Genomic DNA, 18,105 nt, shown 5'->3' on the forward strand with positions numbered 1-18,105 from the left:
GTTATAATTGGTAGGCATTTGTTTGGTTAAACTGCAATATGAAAAATTTCAAATACAAATTTTCAACCCCACTGAATTCTCTCCAATTCTGCAAGGTGGCTGTGCGATGTATATACAGTTTAACGTGCAATGCATGACTTAAATCATGATTATTTGTTGTCATGACCACTTTGATTAGCAAATTGTACTCTGCTACCATTAGTATGTAAGTTCTGTGTACAGCCATTACTTGTCGCACATCTCCTATATCTATACCACCTATATCTACCACCTATATCTATAACACTTGCTTGGGTAAGAGTCTATAGGAAGATGGACGCAGCTTTCTATATGGATGAACAACAAACTGCAAAGCACATGTAATGTTTTAGCGAAGACAAAGCGTCCTTTTGCAAACTACTGTAGTGATGGTAAGGTTGTTGTTTTTTTTAATGCCAAATTTGTGTCAAAATTCAATGCAGCAGAATAAATTACCGCCCCGCCGCGGTGGTCTAGTGGCTAAGGTACTCGGCTGCTGACCCGCAGGTCGCGGGTTCGATTCCCGGCTGCGGCGGCTGCATTTCCGATGGAGGCGGAAATGTTGTAGGCCCGTGTACTCAGATTTGGGTGCACGTTAAAGAACCCCAGGTGGTCAAAATTTCCGGAGCCCTCCACTACGGCGTCTCTCATAATCAAATGGTGGTTTTGGGACGTTAAACCCCACAAATCAATCAATCAGAATAAATTACTGTTCCACATATTATCTGCAGGGTTTTTTCTTCTAACTAGTACATAAAATCAATGTAGCAAACTAATACACATAACACAAATTTGCAAACAGATGTTTCAGAACTGGCTGTAGGCTCCCTATTTTTTCCAAGTAGATACACATAGAGCATTGATTGGTTTGGAATGTGTACTATATGGCTAACAAATGAGGTTGAATAGGGCACAGCAGTTTCCTGTGGAACTATCTGCGTATTTCCGATGTCCAGTCGGATAACTCGCTTGGAAAAAATATAAACTTTTATATCGCTATTATATTAAAGAATTTATGTCTTCAGTACTTGCCATAAAAGAAAATAATATTTTTATTAACAGCTGGAAGACACTTGTCCAGAAATAAAACTAGGGCGTTCTGCCTGTGCAGAAGAGGTGTTATCGTGCATCCATGCAACTGGTCATCTCCTTCTTTTCTTGCAACTGGCGGTCGACAGCTTCAGACAGGGCAAGCAGGAACGCCTTTAGCGTCAGTGCACCGTCCTGAAAAATTAATACAAGTGAAAAAGGGTAACCACTCTTTCTTTATTATATATAAAAAATATAGCATTCTCTCATAATCTTTATAAACTATAACACAATACCACCAGAGACAAGGTGGTATGCAAAAAACATCGCATTGGCTAATAGAGCTCCTGACACCACCTTAGGTTCCAACCACACTTAGATGGTGCCCTCCATGTAAAAATGTATACATATTTTGTTGCCCTGATGTTTTTGCTACATCTAGTTCCTGTGTACTCCGCAGGTAGATGGACATAAGTGTTGAATACTGTTCTGAATAATTCTGTTGCAGAAGATTCAAAGCTACCAAGAAACACAAGATGCAACGTGAATGCGTGAAGCCACTAATTTCTGCAGCGTATCTCTAATTAATAAACAAGTATTCCTCATTTCTTGGTGACCTACAAGTTTAATTCCATAATTTATACAGAGATATTTCAAAAAATCCTGATGTTTTTGCAAACAATAAAAATTATGTGCCATATATTAGCATTGTTACTTTGTTTTTTGAACATCTGGTGAAATTATATTTCTGTGCTTCATTAGGCAGTATATATGCAGGGGACAAACCCCTCGCATCACAGTGGACAGTGCCATGCCTGCTTGTGGCCGAGGCTTTTCTGCAAACAGGGGATGGGAGCAGATATAGGAAGTCAGCAGCAATGATAATGGATAGCAGTGCCGGCTAGCCTCAGCTGTTGAAACAGACGCGAACTTGTTAAACTTTGTTAAAGAAACACAAAAAACCGCAATGATTTTTCGCGTATTAGTAAAGTACAATTTCACAATCCCAAAAACAGCCCTCTTACATGATGCTTGGCGAACGAGATGAAGTGCAAAAACAAAAAAAAATGCACGTGGAGAAACCACCTTGAGATCCCCGTACCAAACACCATGAAGTGACATATTTGAAAGGTATCTACTGGGTCCTACGTAGCTTCTAATTGATAAAGATGATGTACATTCTCATCTGTGGGGGCCAGAGACCTGCCATACGAGGTTCCAGAAAATTTCATCGAGTCAACGACGTGAAACTACGAAAGATACATTTTGAAATATCTGACATCACTCACGGAGAATTCGGCACAAAATTTAAAAAGGAAACATTAACCTTGATTTTCTCTGCTAATACTATACCACCGCGGCGACCACCCCTGGCAAGGTAGCGCACGCAGATTGGATGAATTCTGCCATTTCGACAGCGCTACGAGCAACTCGACTTTGGCAAAAGAACGACGCGAGAAACAAACTGGTGGCTTGAGATTACACGTAACATAAATTCAAACATACTAAAATATCTATGTCATTCCAAAGGACCCACGAACGGGCAGGGGACCACGGTCTTCCAGTCCCAACGTGGGCATGGCCCGCAATGACTCTGTAGTTCCTTAAGACCTTAACGTTCCTTGACTGACTGACCTTTTTCATTTCGGGTCAAATATTATTCCACATATTTAAAGAGGTAGTGACACAAAATTTCGTAGCTGAGATAGCCTGCGAGATTGATTTACGTGTATCATCCACCAAACCTCAACAGCCAATGCTGCTTGGAAATAATTTACAGTCACACTTCTTTATCTTGCATTGATGTAACAGAAAGTTGGGTATAAGAGACACCAGTGTGCTTACAAAGAAACAAGAATGATAAGAAAATGCGTACGTGGTACCCTGCTTAAGAGACACATAAAAAAATATATACAAGTATTGCTCCCCACTGCATGTCTCTTATAGAGTAGTTCCACTGTATGCAATTGTTGAAGTTCATGTGCTTGCGACATTAGCACCACTTAAAGTGAGCGGAAGGTGACCTCTAACTTCTTTGATGTTACCACCGCGGCCAAGCTCCGAGCTTGTCCAGCTAGTATAATGACATCATTGTTGCTCCTGCATTTTAATGCGGTAGCATTAAAGAGCTCATTTCGCAGAAATTCTGGCGTCGGTGCTGTTGGTTGTGAGCGAAAAATTATCATCTCATGCATGTATGCGTGACCAAAAAAGGAGAATGATGCGAATAAAATAAATATATGATAAAAAATCCTGGAGCAGAGTGAGGTTCGAACCAGGGTTGTTTGGGTCCAAGTGGGGATTGAACCCAAGTCGTTTGCGTGACAAGCGGATGTTCTACCATATGGCCGCGCCTCTGCTTGTGATAACAGTGAAAAGAACATCCTCTGCTTGGAAATGCAGCGAAAGTAGCTTTCATACTTCACAAACACACGCATTCTGTATACATGCTTCACAATGCAACATGAAATATTGCACTAATAATGCATGGTACAAGCGTCCACTGCCGACGGGCATCATAATATTGCGATTATCATAGTGGCTTAGTGGTTGAAAGCTGGTACTCCACTACAACAGGCACACACGCAACTGCGCCTATTCCCTTGAGGCCACGTAGTGGGTGCATAGCAAACTCGAAAAGGTTTCATGCACTAAATGTTTGAAGTACGCACTAGGAACAGGATGTTACTATCACGTTCAACTCCTACAGGCAAAGCTTTAGGATCCCCTAATTTTTTGTTGAGCTCACACCAGCACGCTGCTCATGAGCCCATGCCTACTGTGAACATGAGAAAAGTGAAAAAGCCTCAAGCAAGCCATTGCAACCAGACAATGATGATAATGATAATGACGGTGCAGCACATGCAGCTGGCATAACACCATCAGACGATGCAGGCACTGAGGAGGTGCGTCACTATTACAGTGAAAGCTGTTAGATCACAACTCTGGTCTCGCGCAGTGCCGTAGTTTTTTAATTGAATTTGAATTGAGTTTTATTGACATAAAAATAGTGTACAGTATACAACTGTGTAAAAAAATGCATCTGAATCCCTAGCCAAAGGCTAGTTGGGATTCATTCAAAAAAGTAATTTAGAAAAGGGCATGTCATTTACACACAAAAGAAAGTTTACAAATGCAAGTATTTTACACATGGAGAACAAAACCTAATGTGATGAATTTACAGTGCTTGGCGAATGATCATGATCATGGATGCAGGCAGAAAAAAAAAGAAAAAAAGAAAGGTATGTAAGGCATCGTTTGTCTGCCGCCGCCGGTGTCCGTAACCACATCATGCAAAATTAGAAAAAAAAACTAGTACTAATGACACAGAGGAGCTCAAAGCCAAGTCCGCCCGGTGCCAGCCTAGTATTCTACCACTGAGCCACGCCTGTGCTTGGGGCTTGTTGGCAAACTTGTCTTAGGCAGGCTTGGTGTCCGGGAAGCGATCGCATTAATACGGCTTATAAAGTGTTTTAAAACAGCAAAAAAACAAGCAGTCGTTACACAATGCGAATAGTGTAACAGGTGGGCCGTCCAATGCTCCAACCCAATACAAAAGCTTGTTTTTGTTTTCTTATTACCTGTAACACATACCCACTTCAGGCATAATTCCTCATCGTCGTCAGCTACTGCATGAACAATTGGTAGAAAATTACTCGCAATAGTTTAGCGGATCTCACACTTCTCAGAAGAATGACGAAAAATAGCGTAGTGAATGCCAGCCTACTAGTACCATAAAATATTTATTCATGCCGTAGTGGGAATCAAGCAAGTGTGCTAGCAGTAGTTACCCAATGAGTATTTATAAAAGGCTCTGAAAGGCCGCTCTTCTAGCTTTCTTTGTGACTGTGCTGTGCCTTCCGCGCAGGCCTGGCGTTTTTCTGTGTGCAGATTCACAAGTTAGATGAGGTTAGTTGCACTCGCCACCTCGTCGCTCTCCCAAACTGAGATTGTCTGGTAATTACCTGACCATAATTAATTATCAGTCATGTGCTATAGCAAGCAACGTGTTGTATAGCAAGCCACTAGCAACATAATGCAGCAAAAAAAAGCCAGTCCGAAATTTTTCATGTCAGTACTTATTCAAGCATCATTAAAATCTGTACAACAAAATGTTAAACAAAAGCTGATGGTGCCATTCAAAGGGCCCTTATCATATATCATACAAGGGGATCATTTCTGATGGATATTTGGCATCAGAATACACAAGACAAATCGATTCTGAAATGAAAATCTTTCCTTCCATGGTTATGTTTGACCAAATAGTGACTGCATGAGTGCCTCATAAAAAATGGTTGAGACCAGTCACGTCTGGTAGCTCACTCAAAGGAAGAGTTATTTATCACAATAGGCAAGAAAATATTCAGGTACCATTTAGCAAAGTCAGATAACTTTTTCTTGTGAAGTGCAAAACAATTGCAGAAGTTATAAGCATGCTTGCACACCGTCAGCCTTGCCCACCAGTTTCCTTTATTATGTGAGTAGCTATTCATTGCAAGTTGAAAGATTATGCAATACTTATTCAGCAATAAAGAAAATATATCGGACGAAGACAGTGGTGTGTAGGCCGAGCCACTGGCAAGACATTCACAGGTCACGTGTTTAGGAGCCCTGCTTTAAAGACACTTCACCACTAGAATGCTTAAAAGCTTCCTCATCTTCAGAAATGTACAGTGTGTACAATGTCAGGTTCGTATTTACCATGGCAGACGTATTCCCTTGTACACAGACTGTTTTTTCATGAGCCCAACCACACTGCACCGGCAGTGGTGCCACCTATTAACAGCTGCCATGCTAGCTTGAGTGAATGCACCCCATTTTATAGCAGCTGTAAACTTGGCAGCAGTAGTTGAAGATTGCTGAATTTTCTTTGGAAACGATTCTGTGAAATGCAATGTAGTGATTTAGCTCAACTAAGCCAGAGTTCCTGCTGCCATCCAACAGAGAGAGCACCCAACACAATGCATGTATGTGCATTTGAGTCTACAGTCATGCAGTCTTGAATATCAGTTAAGCGCAGAGTATAAATAGAGCCATTTAATTTATCTACTTAAACACATTGCAACTCAAAGTTGCCATTTGGAAATAGCCTGAACTCAAGCTGAAATTTGCCAAAAGTAGCTATGCCACTTAATTTTATTGCTAAATCTGTAGCCAAATAGAACCGCAGTGGTAGTATGACTAAAGTTAGATACATGTCACTCTACGTATTTTCCCCAGCTAGAGTTACATTTGCTATAAGCATCAACAGTGAGCAACAGCAATACCACCACTGCATAGCCACTCTGGGCAACACGAGCAACGAGATTTAGTGTATGTCACTTAGTGAACTGTCCATATACACTTCTTTGCAACAATTTGGAATTTTAATTGTGGCTGCCTTAAGTTTCCAGTATCGCATGCATAATCTGCACTCAAAACAACCCCTATCGTATAAAGCTTCAGTTATTGCCAGACTGCAATAAAATGGGTACCGACCAAAACAAAAATTAGAAATTAAAAAGACATTTTGGCTTCACTACTGAAGCCTTCTTCACTTTGATGGGGTGAGGGAAAGTACATACACATTTATGCAAATATTAGTTGGCAATGTTTAAAGAGCCTTGGAGGTTAAAAAATCGGCATCTGAAAAATTTGCTGGTGACTGTATTCAACATTTTCACAACTAGAGTAAATTTTGAGGCACTTTTGCATTTTTGATTTTATTGCATGCAGCAACAAAGTATTCTTTTGAAGTAACAGTAAAACCAGCCTAAATAAACTTCGTTCCTGTATTTGCTCTGTTGTCTCCAGTATTTTGTTATAAATATTTGTTTTTTTATATCGAAGTTTGGCTGCTTTATACACTCGCACACTTTTGTAAACAGGGTAATGTGAGGTTCCACTGAGCTGTGACAGGTTTTCAGAGAGAATCCAAATAATGAGCGTGTGGAAAGGGCCACTCTTGGACGGAATGGAAGGCGGGAAAATGAGGAAGCACATAAGAGTAGTGCAGCATGAAATTTCATGATCACAATAACACGTCATGCATAAAGAAGGCAAGGTCAGAATACATGACACAAAGGCCAAGTTGCTTTATGAAAACTACTCATAATTCACAGTAAAAACTGTTGTAAGTGCGAGCACCTTAAGACAAACTAATTATTCTTATATTAGAAAGGAAGAATGCACTTCATAGTAACTATAGGGTGTTTTGATATGCAAGGAGATAGCATACAAGAAGGTTTAGAGAAGACTGTTTACCCTAAATGGTTACTTCAATCCACTTTCTTCCGCAATTTATTTTTATCGCGGACACTTTACAATACAATCCTATGCCTGCTTCCATTAACAGGAAGTATGATCATTTCATCTGAACTGCCCCAAGTCAAATTCTAGTTGCTCTTAGAATTGATTTAGTACTAGACAGCATGATGCCACGTGCCTTCTCTTGGGAACAATTTGCAGCATAACAGTGAAATACGGTATATTACTGGCACAGTGACACATTCTAGAAACACATGTTTTATATAATGAAATCACTAATCTAATTATAAACACTTACATCTTCTTAGGTGCTTATTTTTATAGACATTACAAAATATGTATGGCTGTTTCAGATCTTTTCAAGCATTTCATTAAGTATAAAATAGTATGTAGTTTATTCATTTAATAACAGAAAGAATCAATCATCTTTCACAAAGTGAAAAAGAAAGCAAAAAAAAAAAGAGAAACAGAAGAGGCCTTTTATGCAAAACCAAGTGCATGCTGTTACCAGCTATCCCAAGAAGTTGCCAGTGCTATTAACAGCAGTGTGCCTATAATCATTTCAGGAGTCGTAAATAAAAGTAATTTATAAAGCGCTACAGTTTAAAATCGATTTACTGAAGTGGTGAGGGTGCTCGAATAATTTAATTAAATAAAGAAGTTGATAAAATCGATAAAAGAATTTTAGAGTCCTTCAAACTTAAAAATTTTAACGTGGCTTTGCTCAAAAGCAACCGTGGCATTTTATTTGCTACAAATACTACATGCCTGCACATGTGAAACGTCACCGAGTGTAGCCTGAACAAGAATTCCTCTCATGTCCAGCGATACAGGCAAGATAGACAATCCCGTCAAGTCAAGCTACAACAAGCTGCTTATATTCAATGACAGGGAGAATGAATGCAGTTAATGGCAAGCACGCCCAGCAAGAATGTTCCAAAGAGAAAATCAGTGCCATTTGTCGCATAAAGCTTTTAAATAATGAAAGCAACTACCATGTTGCTTTGGCAGTATTTGCAGAGACAATAAAGCACTACCGTCCAGCACCATTTGATATGCGAGAGTGTTACCTACTGTGGCATGCAACCTCGTCAAAATATAACTAGTGTCATGACCCAGGGTGGCTAGATGGTTTAATGTAAAAGCGTTGCACCCTACATTTTAAGAGAAGCTGTACGTGTAAAAATTGGAAAGAAATTCCTGCATTTTTATTCCTTTATTTTGGGAAAAATTTCATTATATCGAATTCAGTGCCATGAAAGCTGTATTAATCTGAGTTTATGACAACATTGAATTCTATAACTACCTGCCGGGGAATGAAAATTTTTTCATTAGACTGAGAATTTGGTAAAATCAGGTTTCGTTAAGACTTCTATTTCTGTAACAAAATTATTGTTATAGCATGAGCTCAGAATGACGATAAAGAGACAAGACGACGACATCGTCATTCCTAGCTCGCGCTAAATAACAATCGTCATGTCATACCAACTAGCCCAAACCGCCACGCTTCTAAGTTGCATACAAAAATAGGGAAATGGACAGAACCTGCTAACAAAACTGAAGTAAAATCAAGGAAGCAAAACCATAAGACACATGCTTACCAAAGATTAAAGCATGCCCTCATATGACACCGTCAACACGTCTAGTTTAATAGGAAAAGAGCTCTCACCACAGTACAGATGGAATGTGCTATGAAAGGCAGTTTTCGCAACCGTCTTCCACTCAGGCCAACAGCTCTGTGGCACAAGGAGTTGAACAAGGACTGCAATCCATCAACCCCCTCATCATCATTGCTTTCAAGGAGACTCATGTTTTCATTTATGACAGACACCTGCAGAAGAAAAAAAAAACACATTGCAGCAAACATTCATAAAGTTGAAAAGGGAGAATAATGAAAATACTCTCACAAGTCACAGTCTTTCTTTTTCATAAGTAACAACAAACCCATTGTTCCTCAGTACACTTCGCAATTTAGCAAAAAATGTCAACAGCATGCACGCCATAAAAAATGTGCTACCATGAACAGCGGAGCGCATCAATATTTTTCCTGATGATTGTACTACTGAAGCAAATCAGCACTACATAGTGAGAACAGCACGAACAGTGCACCTTACCAGCAGCAGGACAATGATGGTGGGGGGGTGGGAGAGAAGTAAAAAAATTGGTGGACCCTTAAGCTTTACCTTTAAGAATTGAACACGATAGCGATATCCTGTCCTTAGTGCGTACTTCAACCACTTAGTGCATACTTTTTATTGTATGATGTTATTTAAGAAGTTTAAATTGTGAATTACTACAATGTAATTGATAAAGTTGAAAGTGACATGTGCCAGTGAAGCTTTCACACATGGCTGCACTCTCTGTAATGGAGAGCATGCTTTAAACCTCGAGCAGTTATGCACGTGATATCTTTTTGAACATGCAATGCACCTACTACATGGTCTTAAGTGAATATGTGCAGTAACTTGGGCGCCTTTTGTAATGGGGTGCCGTCTTTAAACCACCCAGTCATTTTGATACGACGCCTGATGGCAATATATGATTGCACACGCATTATTACTGTAATATCGTACATTGTATTGTGAAGCCTGTATGCAGGACACATGTGCCTAAAAATTGTGAACACGATTTTCACTCCATTTCCAAGCAGAGGAAGTTATTTTATTAGCATATCCAAGAAGGCACACAGCTGTGTGGTAGAACATTTCCTTGACACGCAAGCAACCTGGGTTCAATCTTCACTTGGACCTGAAATTTTTAATTTTATTTGCATCTTTCTCTATTTTTCTGTCAAGCACAAGATGATTTGTCGTTCACAATCAACATTGGCCATGCCAATGCCACTAGCGAAATTTCCGCAAAGTGAGTACTTTAATGCTATTGCATTAAACAACCACACTTGGAAGCAAAGCAGGGGTTGCATTAGTGATACATCTGTTTCACTTTACCAAAATGAGCTGCAGCTTTTTGATAAATGAGTATGACCAGTGTTTACCGATTTTGATGCACGCATGCGCAGAGAGTTGTAATCTGGTGGCCTGTTTCTTCGTATAAACAATTCAAGTTTAACACCCGGCCTTTCTGCTCCCTCCTACTTCTTTTCTCTGATCTGTGTTTTCTAAGCTTGCACTACTATGTACCCTATTGTCACTAAACAACTCACCCAACAACAAGTCTTACTCAAGAAAGGGTAAGCTACTGTGGAATGTGATGAAATGAAAGTGAGCTGTCACACCCAACGAGGTCACCTATGAGGTCGATATTTTTTCCACTTTGCATGCCTCTTCCATACAAGGTCAGAAAATGTCGATTACATCAAAGAGGATTGCGTACGCAAGGCATCTTCAGGTAAAAAATTTTTTTGATATGCCGTTAATATTAGATTGTGTGATGTGCAAGCTCTTGACATGAAGCACAACCGCATTGTGGAGTTCAATCGTGAAATAATATAGCAGTGCATCTTGTGTACTGCCATTATAATGTTGAAGAAGTACGATGGTTTCTAAATGTATCGTTACAGGTAAACTTTATGTGATGGTTGAAGCAATCACCATATGCAATTACCACGAGTTCGTCTGCTTGGAATCAACCTAAGCAACACACGAGGATGAACGTTATTCAATGCAGCCACAGAATAATATAATATTGGGTAGGTACAGGTGAAGCTCCCATTTACGTTTAAGTAGTATTACTCAGTCAGTCCTTCTGAAGCCCCTTTAGCAGATCTTCAGTGACGCGAAGATGGCTTTCCCACTGTTCCATATACAGACGTAGCAGACAAAGCTTGCTCAACAATCCCAACGCTACTGCAGCGTCACCTCTCATGATATATGGGAGAGGCCAGCTCTTCTTCACTGAAACCATGCGTGCTTACCCAACTGACTGAATCTAACAACGTTGGTATGAGCACTCAGTCAGGAGGAGAGTTTGGTGGACGGAGCACAGTGAAGGAAACAGTGAAACGACCAAAAGTCTCTTTTGGATCATCAAACATACGTGACTCTGCTACTGCGGTATCGTTTCAAAAAGTTCTCACAACTACGTATTCATTGTAGACTCTTGCACAACGGTAACACCAAAAATACATTTTGCTAGGGGCCTCGTAAACAAACACTAAAAGAAGTTTTTTGTCTTTGTATTCATAAATAACACTTTTACAATACCAAAAGCACCCCTCTAGCAGTGAGAAGATGCCTAGTGAACAAGAAAACATGGCAAAAGAAAAAAAGCACAGCAACACCGCATCGAGGTGCCCACATGAACTCAACGTGACATCTTAGGTGCCGATAGTGTGTACTGGGACCTACACAATCTTTTATTGGTAAACATTAATTACATTGTTTTACAAGAAAGTTAGATATGTAACAGACAATGTTTTAGAAAATTTTATAGAGCCAACAGCCTGAAATCTGAAAAGAAAGTGAAATTTGTGACACCACCCTCAAATTCAGATCCTAAAGTTTTAACATGAAAATCAAAAATGAAACATGGACCATTTTCTCTTTTAATAATGATCTTATGATGGTACGAATAATGATGATAGAGTTCTGAAGAAAAAATAATTATAATGCTAAATTGACTCTGCGTTTCCCTTGGTTGTCCCTTTAAACATTTATGGATGAGCAATGTCTAGAGCCAACACAGCAAAAACATTATTTTGGTGAACATGTGTCGTTTCAAAGTGTGAGGTTCCTGTTTAAATTACTTAAATCAACACTGAATGACTGAGTTAAATGACAGCCAGTAACTTTTTTTAAGCAGGAGCCAAGAATGAGGAAGAAATTCGGTGTTTACAACTCACTTTTTATTAAACAATGATTAGGGAACAAAGAGCAATACAATATGCCTGGTTTCAGCACACAGTTATAAAAAAGCAAATGCAATGAGCACCTCTCTTCAACATTTCATGATAACTATCTGTGCAAGTACCACACACCACCATAGATGGCCTTGGGTGAAGTTCACTTCTAAAGTTTTGCCCAACAATGTCCACACTAATACAAGTAATTAAAAAAGTTTCCTTGCATTGTTTTTTCGTTTTGTTTTATGTGACTATTCTTCATGCATTTGCCACATTTTAATTAAAGATGAACATCTGTTGTGGGCATTCTTATGCCTTGTCCTTAAAGGGTTAGAAAAGTGAGCTTCAAGCAGACACATCAAGTATGGCAAGCAAAATGCCTCAACAAACAATTGTAGTGTATATCAAGCAATAACTGCAGCAAGCCCAATCTATGAACAAGAGTGAAGTTTTTATTTGTATTCATGTACAGCTTTTGAGCAGCTTCATAAGCATGTCAGCAATAGTGATCATGTCGTGTATAAACTTACAGAACATATTGAGACAAGAGGGAACATACTGAAGCATGTCAACAATAGCAAGCATGTGATGGGTGAACTCACAGAACATGTTCAGACAAGACAGAACATGCTAAAGATTATGAGTGTGCACAGTTCATTTTGCAGTCAACTCAAAAGCAGTCTTGTGCATGCACATCTATCCAAATCTTACTGAATACATCATAACATATGCATTATTAAATACGCCTTTTCCCAGGAGCACCCTCGATCTAGTGAGCTTCAGGGGTCAAGGGTGTGTTCTCAGTGTTGCCATCATGCTTTGGGCGGCGCATGCTGTATCTGTACGCTTAGTATGCTTAAATGTAGTATATGTAATAGGTGCCTCTCTCCGATAAAAAGTGACTGTTATGGCAGGAAATTGTGCACATTCAAAGAACAGATAATCTGGCCATCAATGTGTTGTGTACGGGTGCACAAAAAACCAGTGCAAGAGGAACAATTTAGGTGTAAAATCCTAGGTCTGCAGTTAAGTACACCACGCGATGAGTGCAGTGGTGATCTGTTCACGCTGCATCGTTTATCCTCGCTTGTAATGAGGAAGCAGAGGGTGGTGTCAGTTAATCGAAAAAACTTCCTCGTGTCTCCATCGTCACGCCTCTGTTCATGGCACTTTGTTAGTATCAAGAAAACCGACAAGAACAATGTACCCGTGCTGCATCTTGGATACAGAAAAAAGGTACAGACGGAATCATGCTTGTCTAGAGCGGCTAGCCGGCAGCCAAAGCTGCCGTTTTCAGCAAAAATACCCAAAAACCAATTGTGTAATTATACATAACATATACAGCTATATAGTCGAACCTTTTTTATAAGAGACACTGATGTAAGAGACAAACTAGTATAAAAGACACTAATGCACCAATATTGAAATGGGTGTTGATAAGAAAAAAAAAAAAACGTATGCCCAGCCGCGGTGGTCTAGTGGCTAAGGTACTCGGCTGATGACCCGCAGGTCGCGTGTTCGATTCCCGGCTGCGACGGCTGCATTTCCGATGGAGGCGGAAATGTTGTAGGCCCGTGTACTCAGATTTCGGTGCACGTTAAAGAACCCCAGGTGGTCAAAATTTCCGGAGCCCTCCACTACGGCGTCTCTCATAATCAAATGGTGGTTTTGGGACGTTAAACCGCACAAATCAATCAAATCAAGAAAAAACCATATGTGGTACCCTGCTTATATGAGGCATCTCACATAAAAGACAAAAATTGCTCCCCGGTGCATGCCTCTTATAAAGAGCTCTAGCTGTACTACATGCATTCTTTCGTGCTAAAACTGAAGCATGAACAAAAGCTTGTAGCTAAGTGAGGCAGCAGCTGCGGACAACAGCGTCCACTACCACGCACTCCGCTGCTCGTAACAAGTGCGATTCCGTCTGTATGCAATTCGCTGATGATACTACGCTCGCTGCTACTAATACCAATGATGAAGCACTACCGTTCACAGATGTGGAGGCCATTCTTGCATCGGATGGGCAAATGCGCGCTGCTAAACAGTTCAGACAGCGACGAATCAGTCAGTTGCAGCGATGATATCAAACAAAGCAGTCTAAGCAAGCGAAACATCTGCAAACACAGGCTTCAGTGGGATCTCACACCAACGAAAAATGGGTCGGTTCGAGTGTGTGTAGCCCAAGATAGCGATTTCACCAAACTTGCACATTAGACGGCACACATTTCAATTTGGTGCCCCCCTGTCATGAAAATATTAAGTGTACAGACATCTCAAAATATGTGCAAAAATACAACCTACCCTGTGAAGCTCTTTCAAGCAGGACATAATAATCTTTGAGATGCATTTAGCGCTGGGATATCCAAGGTGATATTTGAAGTCAGCTCTGTCTACAAAGGCCAGGTCTATGGCACCACTGATATTAGAGGTTGTAAGAATAAAAACATTTGGGTATCTGGAAAAACACAAACATTTAATTCACAATGAATTATGACTAGAAGAAGCCAGCACAACCTCAATAAATTTATCAAACATTAAGAAAAATTTGTAAAATGTAAACTTCAGCTGAATATCACCACAACAAACATAAACACAACACATTAGTATAACAATAAAATAAATGATGCTTCATGCCAATATCAGCTCGTAACAAAAAATACAATGAATATTGGATATAATGGAAATAGTCTTGTTTTGAATGGGACTTTATTATAACAAGATTCAATGTAGTCAAGTGTAAAAACATGCAAGATAAGTTAAACAGCATTTATGAGATTTCTTTAGGCCTAGGTAAGTCACAAAGATTTTAGATGAAGAAAACATAAGGATCCAGCCTACAAAGCGTTTGCTTACACAGATCCCACACTTGAACACATGCACACACACATGCATGCTCACACAGACACGAAAAATAGGTTACAAAAGATGTAGATAATTGGCACTCATTCAGAAATCATGGCATTTAATGCCCAATACCAGCCTACTTTACGTCCACAGCAGGACGAAGGCCTCACCAAATGATGTCTATAAGCCGCAACAACTTTCTGTGGCAGCACAGCCAAAGCTACGTGGGCAAACCTTCTGCACATGTCTTACTATACCAAGTAGTCCGTTTTCGTGCGATTTCGGTTTCACAAGCACATCTAACATCTACGTTTCCGCACGAGCACCATACAATGAATGTTGCATTGTTTTGGAGCAAATCAATAAAATGTTCATTTTTTAAAGGAGAAAAAAAACAAGAAGCCTTATTGAAGCATTCAAATTTATTTCAGGTAAAAAAAAAGGCCCGAAACCAACCAACACCTAAAGCTATCTTAAGGGGGGACGCGGCCCTTGAAAACCGAAAAATCGCGAAAAAGTCGGTTTTTGAAAAACCACATTTTTGGGTTGTATGTCTCATAAACTACCTATTCTGTAATTATCAGCACCTAATTCAACCGCAAAGTGCAAAAAAAAATACTATTTTCGAGGCCGCCGCGGCGTCCAAAACAGGCGCAAATCCCAAAATCAAACCAAACTTCGCGCGCGCGCCATTCCCGGACCATGCAGTCGTCCCGCGCCATCTTGGTGTTGTTTTGACCGTGAATTCTTTCTCTCTCGTTCGTCGCCTTGCAAAATGGCATCGGCAGCACAGTTGAGACGCTATTGGCGTTTTCCCGCGATGCGATGTGGAGCGCTGATTGGCTAGAACAGCGCATTCATATCTCGCGGGAGAAAGCGTGCCCGCCATTGGCTGCTGTGCAGCAGCGGGGGCGGTCGCTCCTCTCGATGGCGCGTCCAGCGCGCTCGCTTCGTTGTTGCTCTCTGCTCTGTCCGCCTCGACACACGTCTGCTTACGAGCCGCTCTTCGCCTTGTGCTATCTTTTCGATCATTTTCTCTCGTTTTTTTTTTCTTTTTGCACTAGTTCTGTGCCTTTCGTCTTTGTTGTTGCGGGCGATGCTGGCAACGAAGCCGAAGTCAGTGCGGAAGTCCGGTGCGCGGAGGTGCGCTATGCGGCTTGTACGATCATCGAAATTCCGCTATTCTGCTGCGGGTGCCGACTGCGTAGACGCTTGCAGCGACGGAACTGTGTTGTCGGCTGTCGCCAGTCGAGAATCCGACACATCGAGTGTGGCTGGAGCCGCAAATGCACCGAGTGTTTCCGAGATCGCCGGGCTCGACACGTGCTCCGAATCGATGCCATCCAGTGTGACACCGAGTGCTTCTGATATCGCCGGACCCAGCACTTCGTCTGAATCGGTGCCGCCATCGAGCGTGAGTGGACCGTCGCTTCATCTGCGGACGCGTTTCCTAACGAAGAAAGAAATCGATGCGAATGCGAAACGTCATGACGCCGTTCGCGCTGAACTCGAGTCTACGCCGGCGACGCAGAAGAAATTTCAACTGATGCAGCCGGCTCTTGCACCTGCAGTGACAAGTGAGGGCGAACATTTTTCGCTCGTTCAAATGAACATCTTTAACGTCGTGCTCAGCCGCACAGTGTGCAAAGAATGTTTTAAAGGTGCTATGACTGTCCGAGAGAGCACCAAGCTTGGACTTGCAACAAAACTTGAAGTCGTGTGCGCCTCTTGTGGCACCGTCGATAAATTATGGACATCACCCCGCAAAAAGAACACGCAGACCTTCGATGTAAATGTCCGCGCCATAATGGCTATAAAGCAAATAGGCAAGGGGCAAACAGCTCTTAATGACTTTTGGGCTGCCATGAACGTCTCTTACAGAGGTCTTCACCACAAAACGTTTCAAAAGCACTTGAAAGAGATGTTCAGGAAGCCAGAGGCCACCGCTTTGGAGAAGTTTTATGCTGATTCTGCCACAGCAGTGATCAAAACATATAAAGAAATGGACCCCAGCTTCTGCAAGGACATCACCGTAGTGTACGATGGCACATGGCATAAGCGGGGTCACACATCACACATCGGAGTGGGATCGGTAATTGACTTCTTTACAGGTCTCATCTTGGATGCTGTAGTTCTTTCAAACCACTGCCTTGGATGCCAAACAGGGCCCAAACCTGGAGATGCAGCATACGAAAGCTGGCAGAAGCACCACATTTGCCAGAAAAACACAGACGCAAAATCGGGAAGCATGGAAGTGGAGGCAGGCTTGACTCTCTTTGGGCGGTCTGTATCCAAGCATGGCCTGCGGTACACCGCTCTTGTGTCCGACGGAGACAGCCGTACCTTCGCTGCCCTCACAGAAGAGAATGTGTACGGGCTAATGCCAATTGTAAAAGAAGAATGCCTGAACCATGTTCAGAAAAGGATTGGAAGTGCTCTTCGAAACATTGTGCAGAAAAGTGATAAGCCACTGAGTGGGAAGGGAAAGCTGACTAAAGCCCTCATTGAAAAGCTGACAGGATATTATGGTTGGGCCCTGAGAAACAATTTAACTGACCTAACAGCCATGCAGCGTGCAGTGATGGCAACATATCACCACGTCACATCGACTGACCAGGACCCTCACCATGAACTTTGCCCAGAGGGGGCTCAATCGTGGTGCCGCCATAGAGCTGCAGAGGCAAAGCGTGAGCAACAGCCAAAACATAAACACAGCCTACCGGACTATGTCGCTGCAGCTATGCTGCCCATCTACGAAAGACTGTCACAAAAGTCGCTTCTTCAGTGCTGCCTGGGAGCGAAGACGCAAAATGCATCAGAATCATTCCACTCCATTCTGTGGTCTCTGATGCCGAAGGAACAACACTCATCCTTGATCGCGGTAGAAACAGCACTGCATGAAGCAGTGCTGCGCTACAATGCCGGCTGCTGGAAAGCAACCCAAGTGATATCGGACTCCATTGGACTTCAACCAGGTTATCTGGCCATCCAGCGAGCTCATGAAAAAGACGCTTTACGCCTAAAAAAGAATTCTAAAAGACACCAAGAGAAGATAGAGGCCAGGCAAAAGAAGAAAAGAGTGCGCCAGGACACTTCTAGCTACTGTGCTGGAGCTTTTTGAAGAAAACACGTGTTTTGAACTTTCTCGGCCTGTTTTCTCAGAA

At 41.5% G+C, this 18,105-nt stretch overlaps 1 protein-coding gene across 1 annotated transcript in view; it reads right to left on the minus strand.

Annotated features, from left to right (window-relative positions):
* Positions 1-1,052: 1,052 nt before the first annotated feature.
* The window catches only part of pch2 (pachytene checkpoint 2 protein), a 39,993-nt gene continuing 22,940 nt past the window's right edge, over positions 1,053-18,105 (minus strand). The window contains exons 8-10 of the mRNA XM_037428683.2: positions 14,399-14,552; positions 8,963-9,124; positions 1,053-1,242 (exon numbers count right to left, since the gene is read on the minus strand). Of these exons, the coding sequence (XP_037284580.2) occupies positions 1,138-1,242; positions 8,963-9,124; positions 14,399-14,552 (421 nt within the window). The 3' untranslated portion in view covers positions 1,053-1,137. The remainder of the gene's footprint in view (positions 1,243-8,962; positions 9,125-14,398; positions 14,553-18,105) is intronic.

The sequence above is a fragment of the Rhipicephalus microplus genome, chromosome X (genome assembly GCF_043290135.1).
Source record: "Rhipicephalus microplus isolate Deutch F79 chromosome X, USDA_Rmic, whole genome shotgun sequence".
Lineage (NCBI taxonomy): Eukaryota > Metazoa > Arthropoda > Arachnida > Ixodida > Ixodidae > Rhipicephalus > Rhipicephalus microplus.